A 14,988-nucleotide genomic window follows, 5' to 3' on the forward strand; every position below is an offset into this window, starting at 1 on the left:
GCTCACAGCTCACAGCGGCAGGCTGATGAGGGGTGGAGGGGACCCCAGTCAAACGGTCAGCGGCAAGCGGAATACGTGGTGGGGCTGTAACAGGCGGTGTGGCATTCTGCCATGTGTAGATCCGGGAGTCATCAGGCACCGCAGGCTCACCAGCCGATTGCCAGCTGCAGGCAGCCGCATCAACTTCAACTCCAACCAACAAAGAGTGGTCACTTCAATTGAGAGACGCGCCATAGCGCATCCCGCACCAGAGACTCGCCGGTTCCTTTCCCCTGGACATAAGCACCCACCGGGCTTTGAACCGCAAATGCGGTGGGACGGTGTCGACATCGCTACGATGCAAATATGACCTCTCAGCTTCTGGCGTCGGAGCTCGCCAACCTCATCCAGGAAAGCAAACGGAAGCACAATGATCTGCGACTGGTACGTCACGCTACTGCGCACTGTGGCCCTTGCTCTGCTGTCGCAATCCCTTGAGGCGCCCTTGCCTTGCACAACACTGACCCTGCCAGTAGGCGGCCGAGAAGTCCCTGGAGGAGCTCAAGAGTCTGAGAGCGTCGTCCGAGCCTCAATTCGCTGATGGTGTGCTGCTCTACGTGCTGCTGTTCCCCAGGCTCATCCAGCTTACACAGTGCCAGAACTTGCCCAGCGGCCCAATTTCGTCAACCCCTTCATCATTGCGTGCGGCACCAAGAACTCCAAGTTCACCGGCATCGCCATCGTCTGTCTGCAGAGACTCATCATCGCCCGCGCATTCCCGCGGTCCAAGCTGAGTCAGATCTTAGACGCCCTGCAGCAGGCCACGTCCGCCGGGCTCGATGTCCAGCTCAAGATCCTCCAGGGGCTCCCCGCCCTGCTCGCCAACTACTCGGCCGACGTCAAGGGCGAGCTCTTGGTCACCGCCCTGAACATCTGCTGCGTTCTGCAGTCCAGCAAGAACGCTATCGTTAACCACACCTCTGCCGCGACGCTCCAGCAGCTGGTTTTCTCCGTCTTTAACAAGGTTGCAACGGAGGACAGTGAGTGAGCTCTCGTCTCTCCCGCTTACCCCTCTGCAGACAGTATCCTGAGAAGACCCCTAGGATCCGGCGTCGGCTCGCCTACCGTCGGCGATGTTCCAGTGCAGGATGGCACCGTCTCGGTGAGGGCTGCGGCTATGGATGCTTATAGGGTACGTCTCTTGCCGCATTCATTCATAACCTTGATCCAATCGCTTACCCTCCCGCAGGTCTTCAATGACATCTGTCTTTTGACAGAGGGGCAGCGTCCGGAATACCTTCGCTTCTCCGGCCTTCCGCAAACTTTCGGCCTGGAACTGATAGAGTCGGTCCTGACGAACCACGCCGCCATCTTTGCCACGCATCCCGAGCAAGCCCACATCCTGCGAACGAAAGTGATGCCCTTCGTCATCAATGCTCTTCGCGGCAGGCTCAATTTCGCAACCAGCGTGCGCCTCGTCCGCATATTGTACACCATCGTCCGACGCCACCTCTCCATTCTGCCGTCCGAGAGCGGCGACGCGCTCGAGATACTGACTCAGCTCCTCGACCAAGACACGACGCTCTGGAAGCGATCACTTTGTATGGAAGTATTTCGAGGAATTTTTGCCGAGCACGTCCTGCTGCGACGGATCTACATGCTCTATGACGCACAGGCGGGCCAGAAGAGCATTCTCAAGAATCTGACGGCCACGTTTGTCCGCGTCAGCACCGAAAAGCCGACCGTCATTGGGCTGGGCCATCAATCTACAATCCCCGTTGCGACATCCAGCGCTGGGCCCTCGAGCGACCAGGTGATGCTTGAGGCGAGCGGGGTGACCGGCATCATAGCCGGCTCGGTCAGTTCCGACGGCCACAACACCGGCATTAGCAGCCAATGGAGCACCGTGCGAGTGCCCTGCATCGACCAGCTTGACAAGGCAGAGGCCCCAACAATTCCGGAGTCCTATGTCTACAGCCTTACTTTGGCTTGCATCACCTCCTTGTCTGAAGGGCTTGCCAAGTTCATCCTTCCGCTGACCGTTCCCGGCGAAGGCCGGAGAAGACGAGGCGCGAAGCAAGAGGCCGGCCGTGATTCTCCCGCGCCCCAATCCGAAGAGCCCTCCGAGAAGCTGGAACGGTCCGCGTCGTTCAAGAAAAATCCAGTTCCCGTCAACCCCTTGACTCTCGAAGGTCACCCCCTTTACCCGGAGATCAAGGTCTGTGCTGCCTTGATCGAAACGTGCTGGCCCGCAATCCTCGCCACATGTTCCACCTTCCTCTACGCCGCCTTGGATTCCGAGTACTACCATGCCCTGGTCCGGGCATTCCAAAAGTTCGCCCACGTTGCCGGCCTGCTGCAACTCGCCACTCCCCGCGATGCCTTCTTGACTACGCTCGGCAAAGCCGCAGTTCCTCCAAATGTCCTAACCGCGTGCCTGAACGCTGGCCCGGCGCGCCCACCGCCCAGCCCTGCACCTCCCGAGGGATCCGGGAACATCTTCAGCAACGCCCGAGGCCTGCTCAGCGTCGACAGTCTCGTCAGCCCGTCAACGCTTGGGGCCGAGAAGCAGAGGCAGCACTCCATGGATGTCAGCGGCGCCACCCTGAACACCCGGAACCTGCTGTGCTTGAGAGCGCTCCTCAATCTCGGCATCGCGCTGGGTCCGACGCTAGGATCATCTTGGAGCATTGTCCTGGAGACTCTGCAGCAAGCTGACTTCGTCATGTTCTTCACAGGCAAGGCTGCCGGAAGGACACCATTGGCGGCAAAAGGCCCAGACCCGCAAGCCGAACAAGAGGCTAGCGCTTTGCTCGCCAATTTTAATACCGAAATCCGGGCCGTCGAGACCGCGGCGTCCCGTCTTCTGGAGAGCACTATTGACTTCCCGAACCCGGCTTTCGTCGAGATCGTGGGCGCTGTGTGCAACCTCCTCGAACATGCCGAGCCTCCATCACAAGCAAGCAGCCGTCCACAATCGCCACCCTCCGTGACCAGCCCCAAGGCGCCTGCACCTCCTGGCAAGCGGGTGATGAGCATCTCTTCGCCGTCCCTGGCAGGCCCAAACCAGGAAAACCAGTTTGCCCTAGCTAAGCTGGGTGATCTCGCTTCTATCAATATCGAAAGGTTACTCGCCTATCCGCCAGAGGAATCTGGCTGGGACCCGTTAATAACCGAACTTATCAACGTCATGGGCTCCGTTTCCAACACTGCTCCTGTCCGAGCACGAGCGGCAGAGACACTGGTCCGCATCCTGCTCGAGGAAGCAACCGCAATGGCCTCTCAGCCAGCACAAGTGCGAGGGGAGATCCAAAACCGGCTCCTTCGGGCGTTCCGCGACTCTCTCACCCCCTTGCAGGCTTCCAACCGCGAGGTGTCTATCGCGAGCCATGCTGTCGACGTTGATATCCATAAGATCATTCTGGAAGGTCTCAAAAGCCTGCTCGAAAATTGCGGCGAGTCGTTGATCAGCGGCTGGGAGCTGACGTTCGAGATCATCGACAGCATCTTCCTCAGCCGCAGCCTGGCCGCAGAGGCCGGCCAGGATGCGTCGGCCGAACGGTCGGTTCTGCCAACGCGCGCCGTCAAACTTATACGCCCCTCCTTCGCGTCCTTGCAGCTCATATGCTCCGACTTTCTCCCTTCGTTACCTAACGCCTGCTTCCTCAATCTGGTCGATACCCTGTACAAGTTCTGTACGCAAGATGATGAGCTGAACGTGGCGTTGACGGTAAGTGAGACTGACGTCGCTCCTCGCGGGCTGTCGCTTACGATTCCCACAGACTGTCACTTTTTTCTGGGCCATTTCGGATTTCCTCTCTGCAAAGAGCAGGTCAATGTCAATTACTGAAGACATGATGGGTGCGTCGGGAGACGAGAGGTTAGCCACGTTGGCAGCGGAACCGTTCGAAAAGGGCTCGGCGGCAGCGCTCTGGATGCTGCTGCTCTTGAGGCTGAAATCGGTCGCGACGGACCAAAGATTGGAACTCAGAAACAGTGAGTGGCCTGCCCACGGGTGCCCGAAGTCCAAACTCTGGCTGACCTGAATAGGTGCCATCCAAACGCTGATGCGGATAATGTCGGCATATGGCGAGAGCCTCAGCCCGGAGGCTTGGTCCGTCTGTATGAAGACGGTCATCTTCAGCCTGCTCTCCTCTGTCGAGCGCGAGCTGCGAGCCGTCGACGCGTCTTCTGCGAAGGACAAAGGCCAGGAAGAGTGGAAAGAGACAGCCATCGTGGTGACGCAGGGGGTGTCAGACTTGTTTGGTTCGTACCTCAGCGTACTCGCCGCTCACCGAAGCTTTGCGGAGCTCTGGGAAGACCTGGTTCAGCATTTCCGGCATCTGCTCGACCTTCAAATTCTCGACATTAATGCTGCTACGTACAGCGCTCTGCGTGACATCCTTCACCGATGTGCCGAGCAAGAGAAACCCGGCATTGGGCCAGCTAACCTCGACCTGGCATGGGAGCTATGGTCACAAAGGGTGCCTGTGCCGGAGGACGGGGACGAGGACAAGTTGTCGGATAACCAGAAGTGCCTGCTGGTTTGGGTTGAGACGCTGTTGGTGCTCTACGGACTCATCCGAACGAGCTTCAGCGTCGGGCATGTGCGCAGGATGCTCACCCTTCTCCGTGACGCAATGCAACACGCAACGCCGGGGGCGTACGCCAGCGACGTCGAATATGTCACGCCTCTGCAAGGCAAGATTCTCGAGGTCTTCCGTATGGTACGCACCGATGTGCCGGGCGTCCCCTCCGCGATGGTAACCCAGGTCGCCGAGTTTGTCTCTCTCGCCTTCGCCCAGCCAGACCCAGCCAAGGCCGCAGCAGAGCGGCGTACCTACGTCGCCATGTCGAAGGAAAGCATGTCCATTCTTCAGTCTCTTATTGTCGACAACGCCTCGGAGCGGGATATATACGAAACGGGGGCGTTCGCCGCGGCCTTGACTGCTCTCACCACGCCCGTCGTGCTGAAGTATCAGTTCAAGATCGTTACCAAATCCGTGCAGCCGTGGAGAGCAGCGACGCAATCTGCCATAGCCGTGCTGGAAGCCTCACTTTCCCATCTCTTGAGGATGGATCTGCCTCGCGCCACGACGCAGAACATCTGGCAGATAGTTGTGTCGATCAGCAACGGGATCATCAGCGCGGATCTAGCTGCCCCTGCCGCCACAACCGCCGACGTCATGGACGACCAAGCGTTCGACATCGCTTTCTTCCGCAAACTGCGCGACCTCATCATCCCAGCGCTCGGCGCAGAGCTGATCCCGGACGAGACCCGGAAAGCGTACGCCGAGGGCCTGTTTCGCACCTCCATCATCCACGCTCCTGCCCTCGCCGAAGCGGCGATCATCTACGGGAGCGACCGCGACCCCGCAGCGGGACTGGCCGCTCTTCTCACCAAGCGCAACGGCCGCACCATCGACCCGCCGCCCACCAAGCGCAGCCTCATGAGCGAGGTCTGCCTCGACGAGCTGTTCTCCCTCGTAGCCGCCCGCCAGGCCGAGACAGCTTCCCCAGGCACAGCAGCAGCAGCAGGACACGCCCCCGACGACAACGACCACGACGACGAGGAAGACAAGGACGACGAGCACATCCGCCTCGCCCGCACCGCGGCGCCGTACCTCCTGCTGCGGTGCGCGCTGCCGCTCCGCGCCTACGCCGCCGACCAGCCGCTGCGCGGGCGCATGCCGCAGCCGCTGTCGCAGCGCCGCGAGCTCGCCCGCGTGCTGCGCCGCCTGGTCGCCCTGCGCTCCGAGCCGGCCGCCATCCCGCACGCCCCGCCCCGCGTCCCCCGCTGCGCCACCCGCAAGCACCTCCTCCGGCTGTACCCGCTGCTGGTGGCTGCGGCGCGGGTCGCGGGCTCCGCGGGGGACGAGATGGTCTTGGCCCTGGTTAGGGAGGCGTTGGATGCTGTGGGCGGGGAGTTTGGGGTTTGAATTTTGGGTTGGTGTTGACGCTGGTGTGTGCTGGGTGGGGGAGTGCTGGGGGGTAGGGTGGGTGAGAGAAAGAGCGAGCTGGCTTTGCTTTGCTTTGCCACTGCAGGGTGGTGGTGACTTGGATGCGTTGTTTCTTTTCTGTCTGTGCTGAGTTTTTGGTAGAGTACAGTAACTACAGTGAGTGGGTTCGACGATAGTTAGCCCGTTGTGACGCCGTCGCCCTCCGCTTTTTTTTCCTCTACGATTCCGTTGCCGCCGGGAGACGTCAAAAGTAACCTAGTGATACAGCCAGATTTTGGTTTCACCCGTTCCCCTTCCGCCCTCGTAGTCAAGTCTGCTTACGTATTACCCCAACATCTGTCCCATCGCCCTCTCCTAGTTGCCCGGCGTCGTCAACGTATGCGGCCTGCTGTTCCTCGCGCCGTAGTCGCCGCCGCCGTCGTCGTCCTGCTCCTCGTCCTACTAAGTAGCCTTCTCGGGCGTTGGCGCAAGCTTCGGCCCCTTGGCCGCCTCCGCACTCCCCCCCTGGGGCGCGGGCTCGATCACCTTGCCCTGCTCCAGAATGTGCCGCGCCATGGTCTTGGCCTGCGCGTCGCCGACCTTGCCGTACACGCTCAGGGCGGTGGCGATCATGCCGCCGATGTCGCCGACGTTGCCGGGCACGACGACGGCGGTGCCCTCCTTGGCCAGCTTGGCGAAGGCGTCGACGTACTTCTCGGCGACGGACAGGCTGACGGCGCCCTGGGCGGCGTCGCGGCCCTCGGCGATGCTGCGGGCGACGGCCTCGATGCCGGCGGCGGTGGCGCGGGCGCGCAGCAGGATGGCCTCGGCCTCGCCGGCCGCGCGGTTGATCTTCTCGGCCCGCTCGGCCTCGCTGGCCAGGATCGCGCTCTGCTTCTTGCCCTCGGCGATGTTGATGGCGCTCTGCCGCTGGCCCTCGCTGTCGAGGATCTCGGCCCGCTTGGACCGCTCCGCCGTCACCTGCCGGTGCATGGCCTCGACGACCGGCTTGGGCGCGTGGATGTCGCGGATCTCGTACCGCAGGCAGGTCACGCCCCAGGCCTGCGCGGCCTCGTTGATGGCGGCCGTGATGTTGGTGTTGAGCGCGGCGCGCTCCTTGAGCACGTGGTCGAGTGTCAGCTGGCCGATCTCGGAGCGCATGGTGGTCTGCGCCAGCTGCGAGATGGCGTACTCGGCGTCCTCGACGCCGTAGCTGGCCTTGTAGGCGTCGAAGACGCGGGTGTAGAGCACGCCGTCGAGCTCGAGGGTCACGTTGTCGGCGGTGATGGCGCTCTGGGAGGGGATCTCGATGGCGACCTCCTTGAGCGACTTGACGTAGGCGATGCGGTCGATGAAGGGGATCAGGATGGCCAGGCCCGGCTGCAGGATGCGGTTGAACTTGCCCATGCGCTCGACGATCCAGGCGGTCTGCTGCGGCACGAAGCGCACGATGGTGTTCATGGGCAGCGACTGCGACTTCTGGAAGTAGGTCGGCGGCAGCGGGCCCGGCCCGAGGTTGCTGGGGAGCGCATTGGGCCGCGTGCTATGGAAGGGGCGGGCGCGCACCTCAGCTGGCCTTCTTCTTTGGATGGTTTGGATGGTCGGGATGGCTGGCGTGAGGGTGTTGGAGAGGGAGAGGGCGAGCGCGGCGGCCGGGAGAGCTCGGGCGGTCGAGGTCCGAGCAGAAAATGCAGCGCCCGCCCGGACGGCAGGCACAACTGCCCTCTGCGCGCTGGTGAGTGACATTGCCGTCGTCCGGCAAGTTCACATCTGCCTCTGGCTCGGTTTGGCGGCGGGGCTGCAGTCGCGGCTTGGGTCTGCGGACCGGCTTCGGCGCACGATGCGAGACGACCCGAGGGTGATGATGAGCGCTCGTTAGCGTTGCAGGCAGCCGGCAGCGCAGACGTCAGTGCTCCCGTCCTGTTCTGGTGGACCCACCTACACCCATGGGTAGACGTTAAAGAGGTCCCGCCAAGACTAATTTCGGCCAATTGTCGGCTATGTTTTTACAACGTTATTACGTAGCTACTATCGCCAAGGCGTTTGCTCTATCGCTAAGGGTTAGTTCGCTAGGGGTACAGAGGGCGACGCTAGCCCCCCGCTAGTTAGGGTTTAGATTAAGGTTAGGATATAGGTTATAGTTAGGGTACGGGTTATCCTCGTTTTCTTTTTTTTTTGATTTGGTTGAGTTTTCGTAGAGTTGTTGCGACAAGTCTTTGCGATTATTTGTTGTTGATGTTGCTCGAAGTCGTCGCGGCTTGCTTACCCCTTAGCGATCTGTAATTACTTGTACACGGCAATCTCCGAAATTAGTCTTGGCGGGACCTCTTTAACGACGACCCACCCATGGGCAGCTTGAGCAACTGGCGGAAGTCTCCGGTAATTCTCAGAGCTTAATTTGTAACTTTCAGCCAACCCACGGTCATTTCCGTATTCTCTCAACTTCAAGTCGTCCTCTTCCAGAGTTCCTGCCTCGCCGCGCGCCGTGTCCCTGCCTTTTAAACACCAGGGAGGGCAACATGTCGAGCTGGACCTCATACTGGTATCTAGTGTTCGAACGCGGCGCAGACACCCGCAGCATGATCCACCCGTTGGCTGCATGTGTCGGCTCCTGCAGCGGCGGTGGTGGAAGAATGACATAGGCGGCGAGACCGCGACCGCATCTGCAGACTTATATCGGTCGCATGTGCCGGTGCAGGATTCTGGTGGGCATCCATGCGTTGTGCAGGAGAAAATAACGTCGTTCAGCAACACGCGTCCAGGACCATGACGCTATATGACGATGGAAAGCACTCTAAGAGCGGAATTCCAGTGTGTATCCGGATGTCAAGCTACAAACTCCTTAAAGGTTGTTTACTGCCCCTGAAGCTGCAAAGGCGAGCCTGGCCCTTTGCCTTTGGGACATATTACTCCTGTCTCTCAATTTGAGTCCCGTCTTGACCCTCTAGCATACACCAGCGTTGAGAATCTACCTCACAAAGCACGCGCCGCTCTTTCCCTCCGTCATCATCGTCAGGGCTGTCGTCGTGCCTCTCGGAACCCGCAGCGCGTGCCGAGGCACAGCGCGGCACCGCAACATGAAAAAGCTTTCTCGCCGGACACTCGTCCAGCGCGCTACAGGTCCTCAGTGCCCACATCTACAGGTTACAAGCCCATGCCCATCGTAGGGCGCACCGCGCGAGGACGGCCGGCACATGATCGTTGCTCACGGTCTAGAACTACCGGCCAATGCGTCGGTTTGCCTTCGGAGCACCTGCCGGCTGCTGCATATGCGGGCACCGCCACGCTGCAATGTTGACCGAAGAAAGAAAAAAACAAAGTTTTTCTGGCATGGACAACGCTGTGGCGGCGCTTCTCACATGTATATAAATGGGGATGGTCCCCAAAAACGCGCGGGACGATGTTGCGAGCAACCGAATGAACAACGCGACGCACAACGGGATGTACAACGCGACAGACAACGGGATGTACAGCGCGACAGACAACGGGATGTACAGCGCGACAGACAACGGGATGTACAGCGCGACAGACAACGGGATGAACAACAAGACGTTCACCGGGATGAACAACGAGATGTTCACCGGGATGAACAACGAGATGTTCACCGGGATGAACAACGCGACAAATAACGGGATGAACGACGAGACGTTCACCTGGAAGATCATGGCCCAACGGAGAAGGATAATGAGGGCCATGGCGAACGCCGACCCCAACGGAAGAGTCAACTGGATGCCCGGCGCCGTCCCCAACCAGTTCGCAGCAGCCCGGCACCCGGCTGGCCCCGCGCCCGTCGCGCAGATGGGCCAGGTCCAGTTCTACAGGCGCCACCCCTCCCCAGCACCGCCAACTCCTTCTCCACCACCTGCTGTTGCGCGGCCATTTGCGCTTCCAGTTGCGCGGCCATTTGCGCCTCCAGTTGCGCCTCCAGTTGCGCCGCCAGTTGCGCCTCCAGTTGCGCCTCCAGTTGCGCCGCCAGTTGCGCCTCCAGTTGCGCCTCCAGTTGCGCCTCCAGTTGCGCCGCCAGTTGCGCCGCCAGTTGCGCCTCCAGTTGCGCCTCCAGTTGCGCCGCCTGTTGCGCCGCCTGTTGCGCCAGCACCAGAGCCGGAACCCGAGCCGAAACCAGAAGAAGAAGTCCCAGCGCCCATGCGAGCACGGAGGAGGCGCAGGAAGCGGCCAGCCCCGGAGCCCGACGCCAATCCGGGGGAGCCACGGCCCAAGCGGCCGAGGCGCAAACTCACTCGGCGCAAGGGCACCGAGGAGGAGGAGGCCAAGCTGGCGGCGGACGCGATGGAGGGCATGGCGAGGCACAAGCACCGGCTCTCTCTGGCCGAGTTCGTGCTTAGCCGGGTCGTCGCCCCCGGCAACGACGAGACGGAACCCGGAATGGTCGCCGTCGAGGTGAATAACAACACCGCGGGCGATGCGGAGGACGACGAGGTGTGGGCGGCGATCGAGGCCGAGGCCGAGGCCGAGTGGACGAAAATGTTCGAGTTCGCCAAGTACTTGGACGATGTCGATCCGACGAACGAAATGTTTTCTTTTGCTGATTCATAGGGGGGTGGGTTGGAGAGTTTGAGTATATCGCTATAAGTGTCATGGAACGTGTTTCAAAAGCGTCATTTCAAAAGCGGTATTTCAAAAGCGTCATTGCAGGTACTGTCATGGATGATAATCGGGGTGAGCGGATCGCCGTCGCACTGCAGGTTTAATTGTACGGGGTAGAGAAACCAGGATGTAATGATAGTATTAGAGTAGTGCAAGTACACGATTTACCCAAGCAACCTCGGCAGGCCGCTTAATTACAATCCGGTTTCCATCCTATACCACGAATACAATACCCAGCCAGGAATCCTCGACCCGTGCGCCCTTCCGAAACCGCTACACACGCAAAACAAGGCCATTATACGCCATCAGACACCCTCAGCTTCGCCAGACGGAGCAACAGCATCCCACGCCTTCAACCACTCGCGCCGCCGCAGCACCCGATCGGCACCATGCTTCTTAGCCAGCTGCCAGAACAGAGCCCACGCCCGCTCGTCGCCGCCAAAGGGCGCCCGGTCCTCGCGCCCAAACACCAGCGAGCCTCGCAGGCCGTCGACGTGCGGCCCGATGTACCTCAGCTGCCGGTCGTCCTCGGCCGTCCAGACGCCGGGCGCGTCCGCCGGGATCGGCCCCCCAGCGACGAGGCTCCGCAGCGCCACGCTCGTGCTGCGGTTCTCGCACGTCGCTGCCGCGACCGCCTGCTGGACCAGGAGACGGTACGCCTCCCGGTCGAGTGCCGGGGCGAAGTCGGCCTGCTGGGAGAGGTAGCGCTGGATTACGAGCTCCCGGTTGGCTGCCAGTTTTGAGGAAGGCCCGGAGGCGGTGGTGGAGGAAGGAGGACAGGGTGTTGGCGCCGGCGTCCGAGCAGTCGTGGTGCTGGGAGTAGGCGCACTAGCTGGTTGCTTGCCTTTGGCAGTAGTGGAGGAGGGAGGACAGGGCGCCGGCGCAGGCGTGGCGCTCGGGGTACGAGAATTAGCTGGTTGCTTGCCTTTGACAGTAGACCATGAGGATGGCAATGTCCGTCGAGAGGGTTTATCGTGATGAGGGGCTGCTCTCATGTTTCCAGTAGACCATGAGGCTGGCAATGTCCGTCGAGAGGGGTTATCGTGATGAGGGGCTGCTCTCATGTTTCCAGACGTCCTGCGTGGGAGCTCGCTTATGGCTTCAAAACCGTCGCTCGAGGAGCTCGAGTTGCTGTCGATCGCGTCGCTGTCGTCGCGTTGAGCAAAGGAGAGAGGCTGGCTGGTTCGGGAGGAAGTGATCGCGATGTTCCCGGCGGAGCCCAGGTCAGGAGACGCTGCTTCGACTTCCAGTTGCAACTGCCGCGAGGGGGTCAGCACTTCCTCCACTTCCTCGTCTTCTTCCTCCTCCTCTTCCAGTTCCTCCTCTTCATCGTTATTCGGCCGCTCGCCCCCTTGAACAACGCGCGGGGCTCTGGCAGGAGACTCCCAGACGGCAGCGGCCGCGGCTGCTTGGCCGTCCTGTTGATGCCGGCCCTCGGGCGTGCAGGGGATCTCGCTGCTCGGATCGCGACGCGGCCGCTTGCTGATTGGGCTATGCCAGAAGGCAGCGGAGGAACCCCTACCCCTTTTCAACCCAAGGATAGGGGGAGAAGAAGCGAAGGCGATGTCTGAGGGTTGAGGGGCTGTATCGCGGCCATTGACATGGTTGACAGCATCCTCCTCCTCCTCCTCTTCATCATCCTCCCCCTCGTCCTCCTTCTCTTCCCCTTCCCCTTCCTCCTCCTCGTCCCCCTGCGAATCGCCGCTCTCACCCTTTCTAAACCCCTCAAACTCGCGCAGAACATTCTCAAACTCCAAAAGATGCTTCTCAAAAGCGGTTCGCACATGCACTGGCACCTCGGGCTGCACGATCCAGTCAAACCCCAGCTTCTCCGAGATGGCCTCCCAGTCGCGAGACGCGTGGTGCGGCTCCTCGGTGGCAAACCGCCACAGGTCCCAGAGATCGACGCAGCGCTGCCCGATCTGCACCCATGGCTTCGGCTCGGAACCAGCAACCTCGTTGAATTGGTGGAGGGAAGTCCAGAACTCGTTCATCGTCAGCACCGGCGGGGTGCTTTCCCGCGCAGTCGGCCGGCCGTTGGCCGAGGTTGCATCCGCACGAAGCGGCGAGTCTTGCCTTTGGGACTCGGGCTCGGAAATGGGCTCGGCTTTGATCATAGGCACAGCGTTCCCCGGCGCAGGCGTCCGGACCTGGGTAGGCGCCCCAAGGGCAGCGAAGGCGGACCGGGTCGTGCCAGCCTTCGGCCCGGGAATCATCCGGGGCAGGCCGAGAGCACTGCGTACCAGGAATCCCTGCGCTAGCGCCTGGAACGCTACGATGCGCGGCCGGTTCTGCCGCAGTTTCCGCCGCAGTAGAATGGCTCTCCAGAGCCGCTGGGTCGTCAGCACGGCCTCGATGATCTTGCGTTTGTGCTCCAGCTCCTTCAGCCTGGCGTTTCCTTGGACGGACGGCCTTGATCGGGCATGCTGCGCCGCATTGGTACCAGGCAGTGGCGCCTGCGATGGGGGCGGGTTGGACGGAGGTTTAGGGGGGTGCGTTGGCTCGGCCGCAGTAGTATTGGGGCGCGGCAGGGCCCGAGCTGCTTGGGGCTGGGGCAGCGATGGTTTGACCTCAGACGGCTTTGCTGGCGCTGAGGTGTGTGGAGAACGGCCAGGCTCTTTCTCGGACTCCGAAGACTCCGCCGCAGATTTGAGCGGCCTCTTTGAGAGGTATCGCACATATCGGTCGCGCCACGATTGATAAGTATGATGCGGATACTGACTCCAGTTAGCGCACATTTCACTGTGCGGAACCGTAGCAGCAAACCAAGGCTCACCTTATTCTCCAAGTCGATATATATATTGTTGCCCTTTGGTTTCAGGCCCGCCTGGACACATTTACGCACATACTGCATGAGAATCTCGTCGTCCTCGGCGGTGAAGCGGACTCTTTCCGTAGGAGCATCCGAGAGATCCTCGGATTCGCGCGGGCTCGCCCGAGCTCCTGACGCTAGCTGAGGATGTATCTCAGCAAATTGGGCGGTCGGGGCACGCGCAGCGGCACGACTTTTACTTTCCTGAGCCGCGGTTGGCGGGCCGTTGGCCGGTGGCCCTCCGGGAGGAAACAGATCCGGCAGAGGCTTCGGTAACAGCTCCTCTCGCAGTAGGGCCATGTTCTTGACCCATTTGGTTCGCCATGATTGCCAGCTGTGCTGCGGATACTGGGAGGGATGAGCAGATGCAAGGGGACAACTGCGCGTCCGCGGGGCCGTCTCACCAATTTCTCAAGGTCCTGGTAGATCTCGTTGCCAGCGAGACTGCGGCCGGCTCTCTCCTGCTGGCGCACCCACGTCACGAGGATTTGCTCGTCCGCGTGGGTAAACGCGGTCCTGAGGGGTCTCGTCGGGTTCTTCACGTGGCATATCTGGTAATCTTCGATGTTTAAGAGCTCGCCCTTGGCCACCGAGTCTTCGACATACTTCCACGAAACGGAACCAGCGGGAGTATCTTTCCTGGCGTGGTCGGCAATCAAGACGTCGGCGTGTTTTTCTAGGAGGACGATGTTGCCGCCATTGTCCTTCCGCGAGGTCAGCATGCCTGGTCAGAGACGGCTAGCGGTGGACAGGGCGGGGGACGAGGACGACGTGCCATAATGCTTTCAATGATCGAACTCCGTAATGGGACCCGCATAGAAACCCAGAACTTAATTCCATTGAAGAGCGAGCCCACGCACTTCCCGTGTACTCCCTCGTACACTGTCGGCGCGGCCATGTCGTCGCTGCGTCAACCCTAACCCTGCCTCTCAAGGCACAGCTTTGCCAACACAAGGCGGTTGCTGGAAGAGATCGCCAGGCGGAGGAAGAGGTCAGGAAACCGGGCGGCTAGCAGAGGTTGGAGATTCGGGTGTGCAGCGGCATCAGATGTCCCTGCAACCGAGCGAGTCTGCAGAATTCGCGACGTTGCTGGTTACCACGGTGGATGGAAATGGGCTGGCGGTGGATGATTGATCGCAAACGGCTGCGCGGCCAGCGCCACACACGGTCAAACGGTGGAGCGCGGGGCCAGAGCGCGTCGCGTTGAATGGTAGCAGTCAGCAGGAGGATTCCGAGTCTCGGGCGGGACAAAGTGATGAGGTCTCGCCGAGATGGCCGGATGGTGAAAACGGTGAAATCCAGGCATGTTTACAGCTGGCTTCGCGATTTTGGAGAGAGCAGTCGCGCTCTCATTAGCCTTCGGGTTAGGCCTTGCTGTTTTGGTCAGGAGAGGAATACAAAGACGCTGTGATCGTAACCTACCTACGTTAGTCAAATACCGCGGTAGATGCTTAAGCGAGCTTTGAACCTCGACAGCGAAGTACCTCAATTACTCCGCTCGTACAGTACATACAGCGCCAATCAGTACAGCAGATAGTCCGTATCATTTACGCAGCGGAATTCCTCAACTCAACATGGAACCTTAACTTCCTGTGCACCATTATTCCGCATGGGCAGGGTGCTTGGCCATCTTGGGATCGCCGCTGTGCTTGC

At 60.7% G+C, this 14,988-nt stretch overlaps 4 protein-coding genes across 4 annotated transcripts; 2 read left to right on the forward strand and 2 right to left on the reverse strand.

Annotated features, from left to right (window-relative positions):
* Positions 1 to 345: 345 nt before the first annotated feature.
* Positions 346 to 5,918, forward strand: THITE_2039383 (uncharacterized protein; the record flags this gene model as incomplete). Its single annotated transcript, XM_003650254.1, has 7 exons — positions 346 to 423; positions 516 to 582; positions 639 to 1,019; positions 1,083 to 1,171; positions 1,265 to 3,709; positions 3,762 to 3,975; positions 4,030 to 5,918. 7 exons carry the CDS (start codon positions 346 to 348, stop codon positions 5,916 to 5,918), a joined length of 5,163 nt encoding a protein of 1,720 aa, XP_003650302.1.
* A 462-nt stretch (positions 5,919 to 6,380) lies between these two features.
* Positions 6,381 to 7,664, reverse strand: THITE_2141944 (uncharacterized protein; the record flags this gene model as incomplete). Its single annotated transcript, XM_003650255.1, has 3 exons — positions 6,381 to 7,437; positions 7,485 to 7,489; positions 7,635 to 7,664. 3 exons carry the CDS (start codon positions 7,662 to 7,664, stop codon positions 6,381 to 6,383), a joined length of 1,092 nt encoding a protein of 363 aa, XP_003650303.1.
* A 1,623-nt stretch (positions 7,665 to 9,287) lies between these two features.
* THITE_2126384 (uncharacterized protein) lies at positions 9,288 to 10,472 on the forward strand (the record flags this gene model as incomplete). The annotated part of the gene is made up of 1 exon (XM_003650256.1): positions 9,288 to 10,472. The coding sequence occupies one exon, from the start codon at positions 9,288 to 9,290 to the stop codon at positions 10,470 to 10,472; it is 1,185 nt and encodes a 394-aa protein (XP_003650304.1).
* Positions 10,473 to 10,828: 356 nt separating this feature from the next.
* THITE_2037256 (uncharacterized protein) lies at positions 10,829 to 14,233 on the reverse strand (the record flags this gene model as incomplete). The annotated part of the gene is made up of 6 exons (XM_003650257.1): positions 10,829 to 11,253; positions 11,302 to 12,613; positions 13,094 to 13,183; positions 13,300 to 13,734; positions 13,878 to 14,059; positions 14,134 to 14,233. 6 exons carry the CDS (start codon positions 14,231 to 14,233, stop codon positions 10,829 to 10,831), a joined length of 2,544 nt encoding a protein of 847 aa, XP_003650305.1.
* Between the last annotated feature and the right edge of the window lie 755 nt (positions 14,234 to 14,988).

The sequence above is a fragment of the Thermothielavioides terrestris genome, chromosome 1, assembly GCF_000226115.1.
Source record: "Thermothielavioides terrestris NRRL 8126 chromosome 1, complete sequence".
Classification (NCBI taxonomy): domain Eukaryota; kingdom Fungi; phylum Ascomycota; class Sordariomycetes; order Sordariales; family Chaetomiaceae; genus Thermothielavioides; species Thermothielavioides terrestris.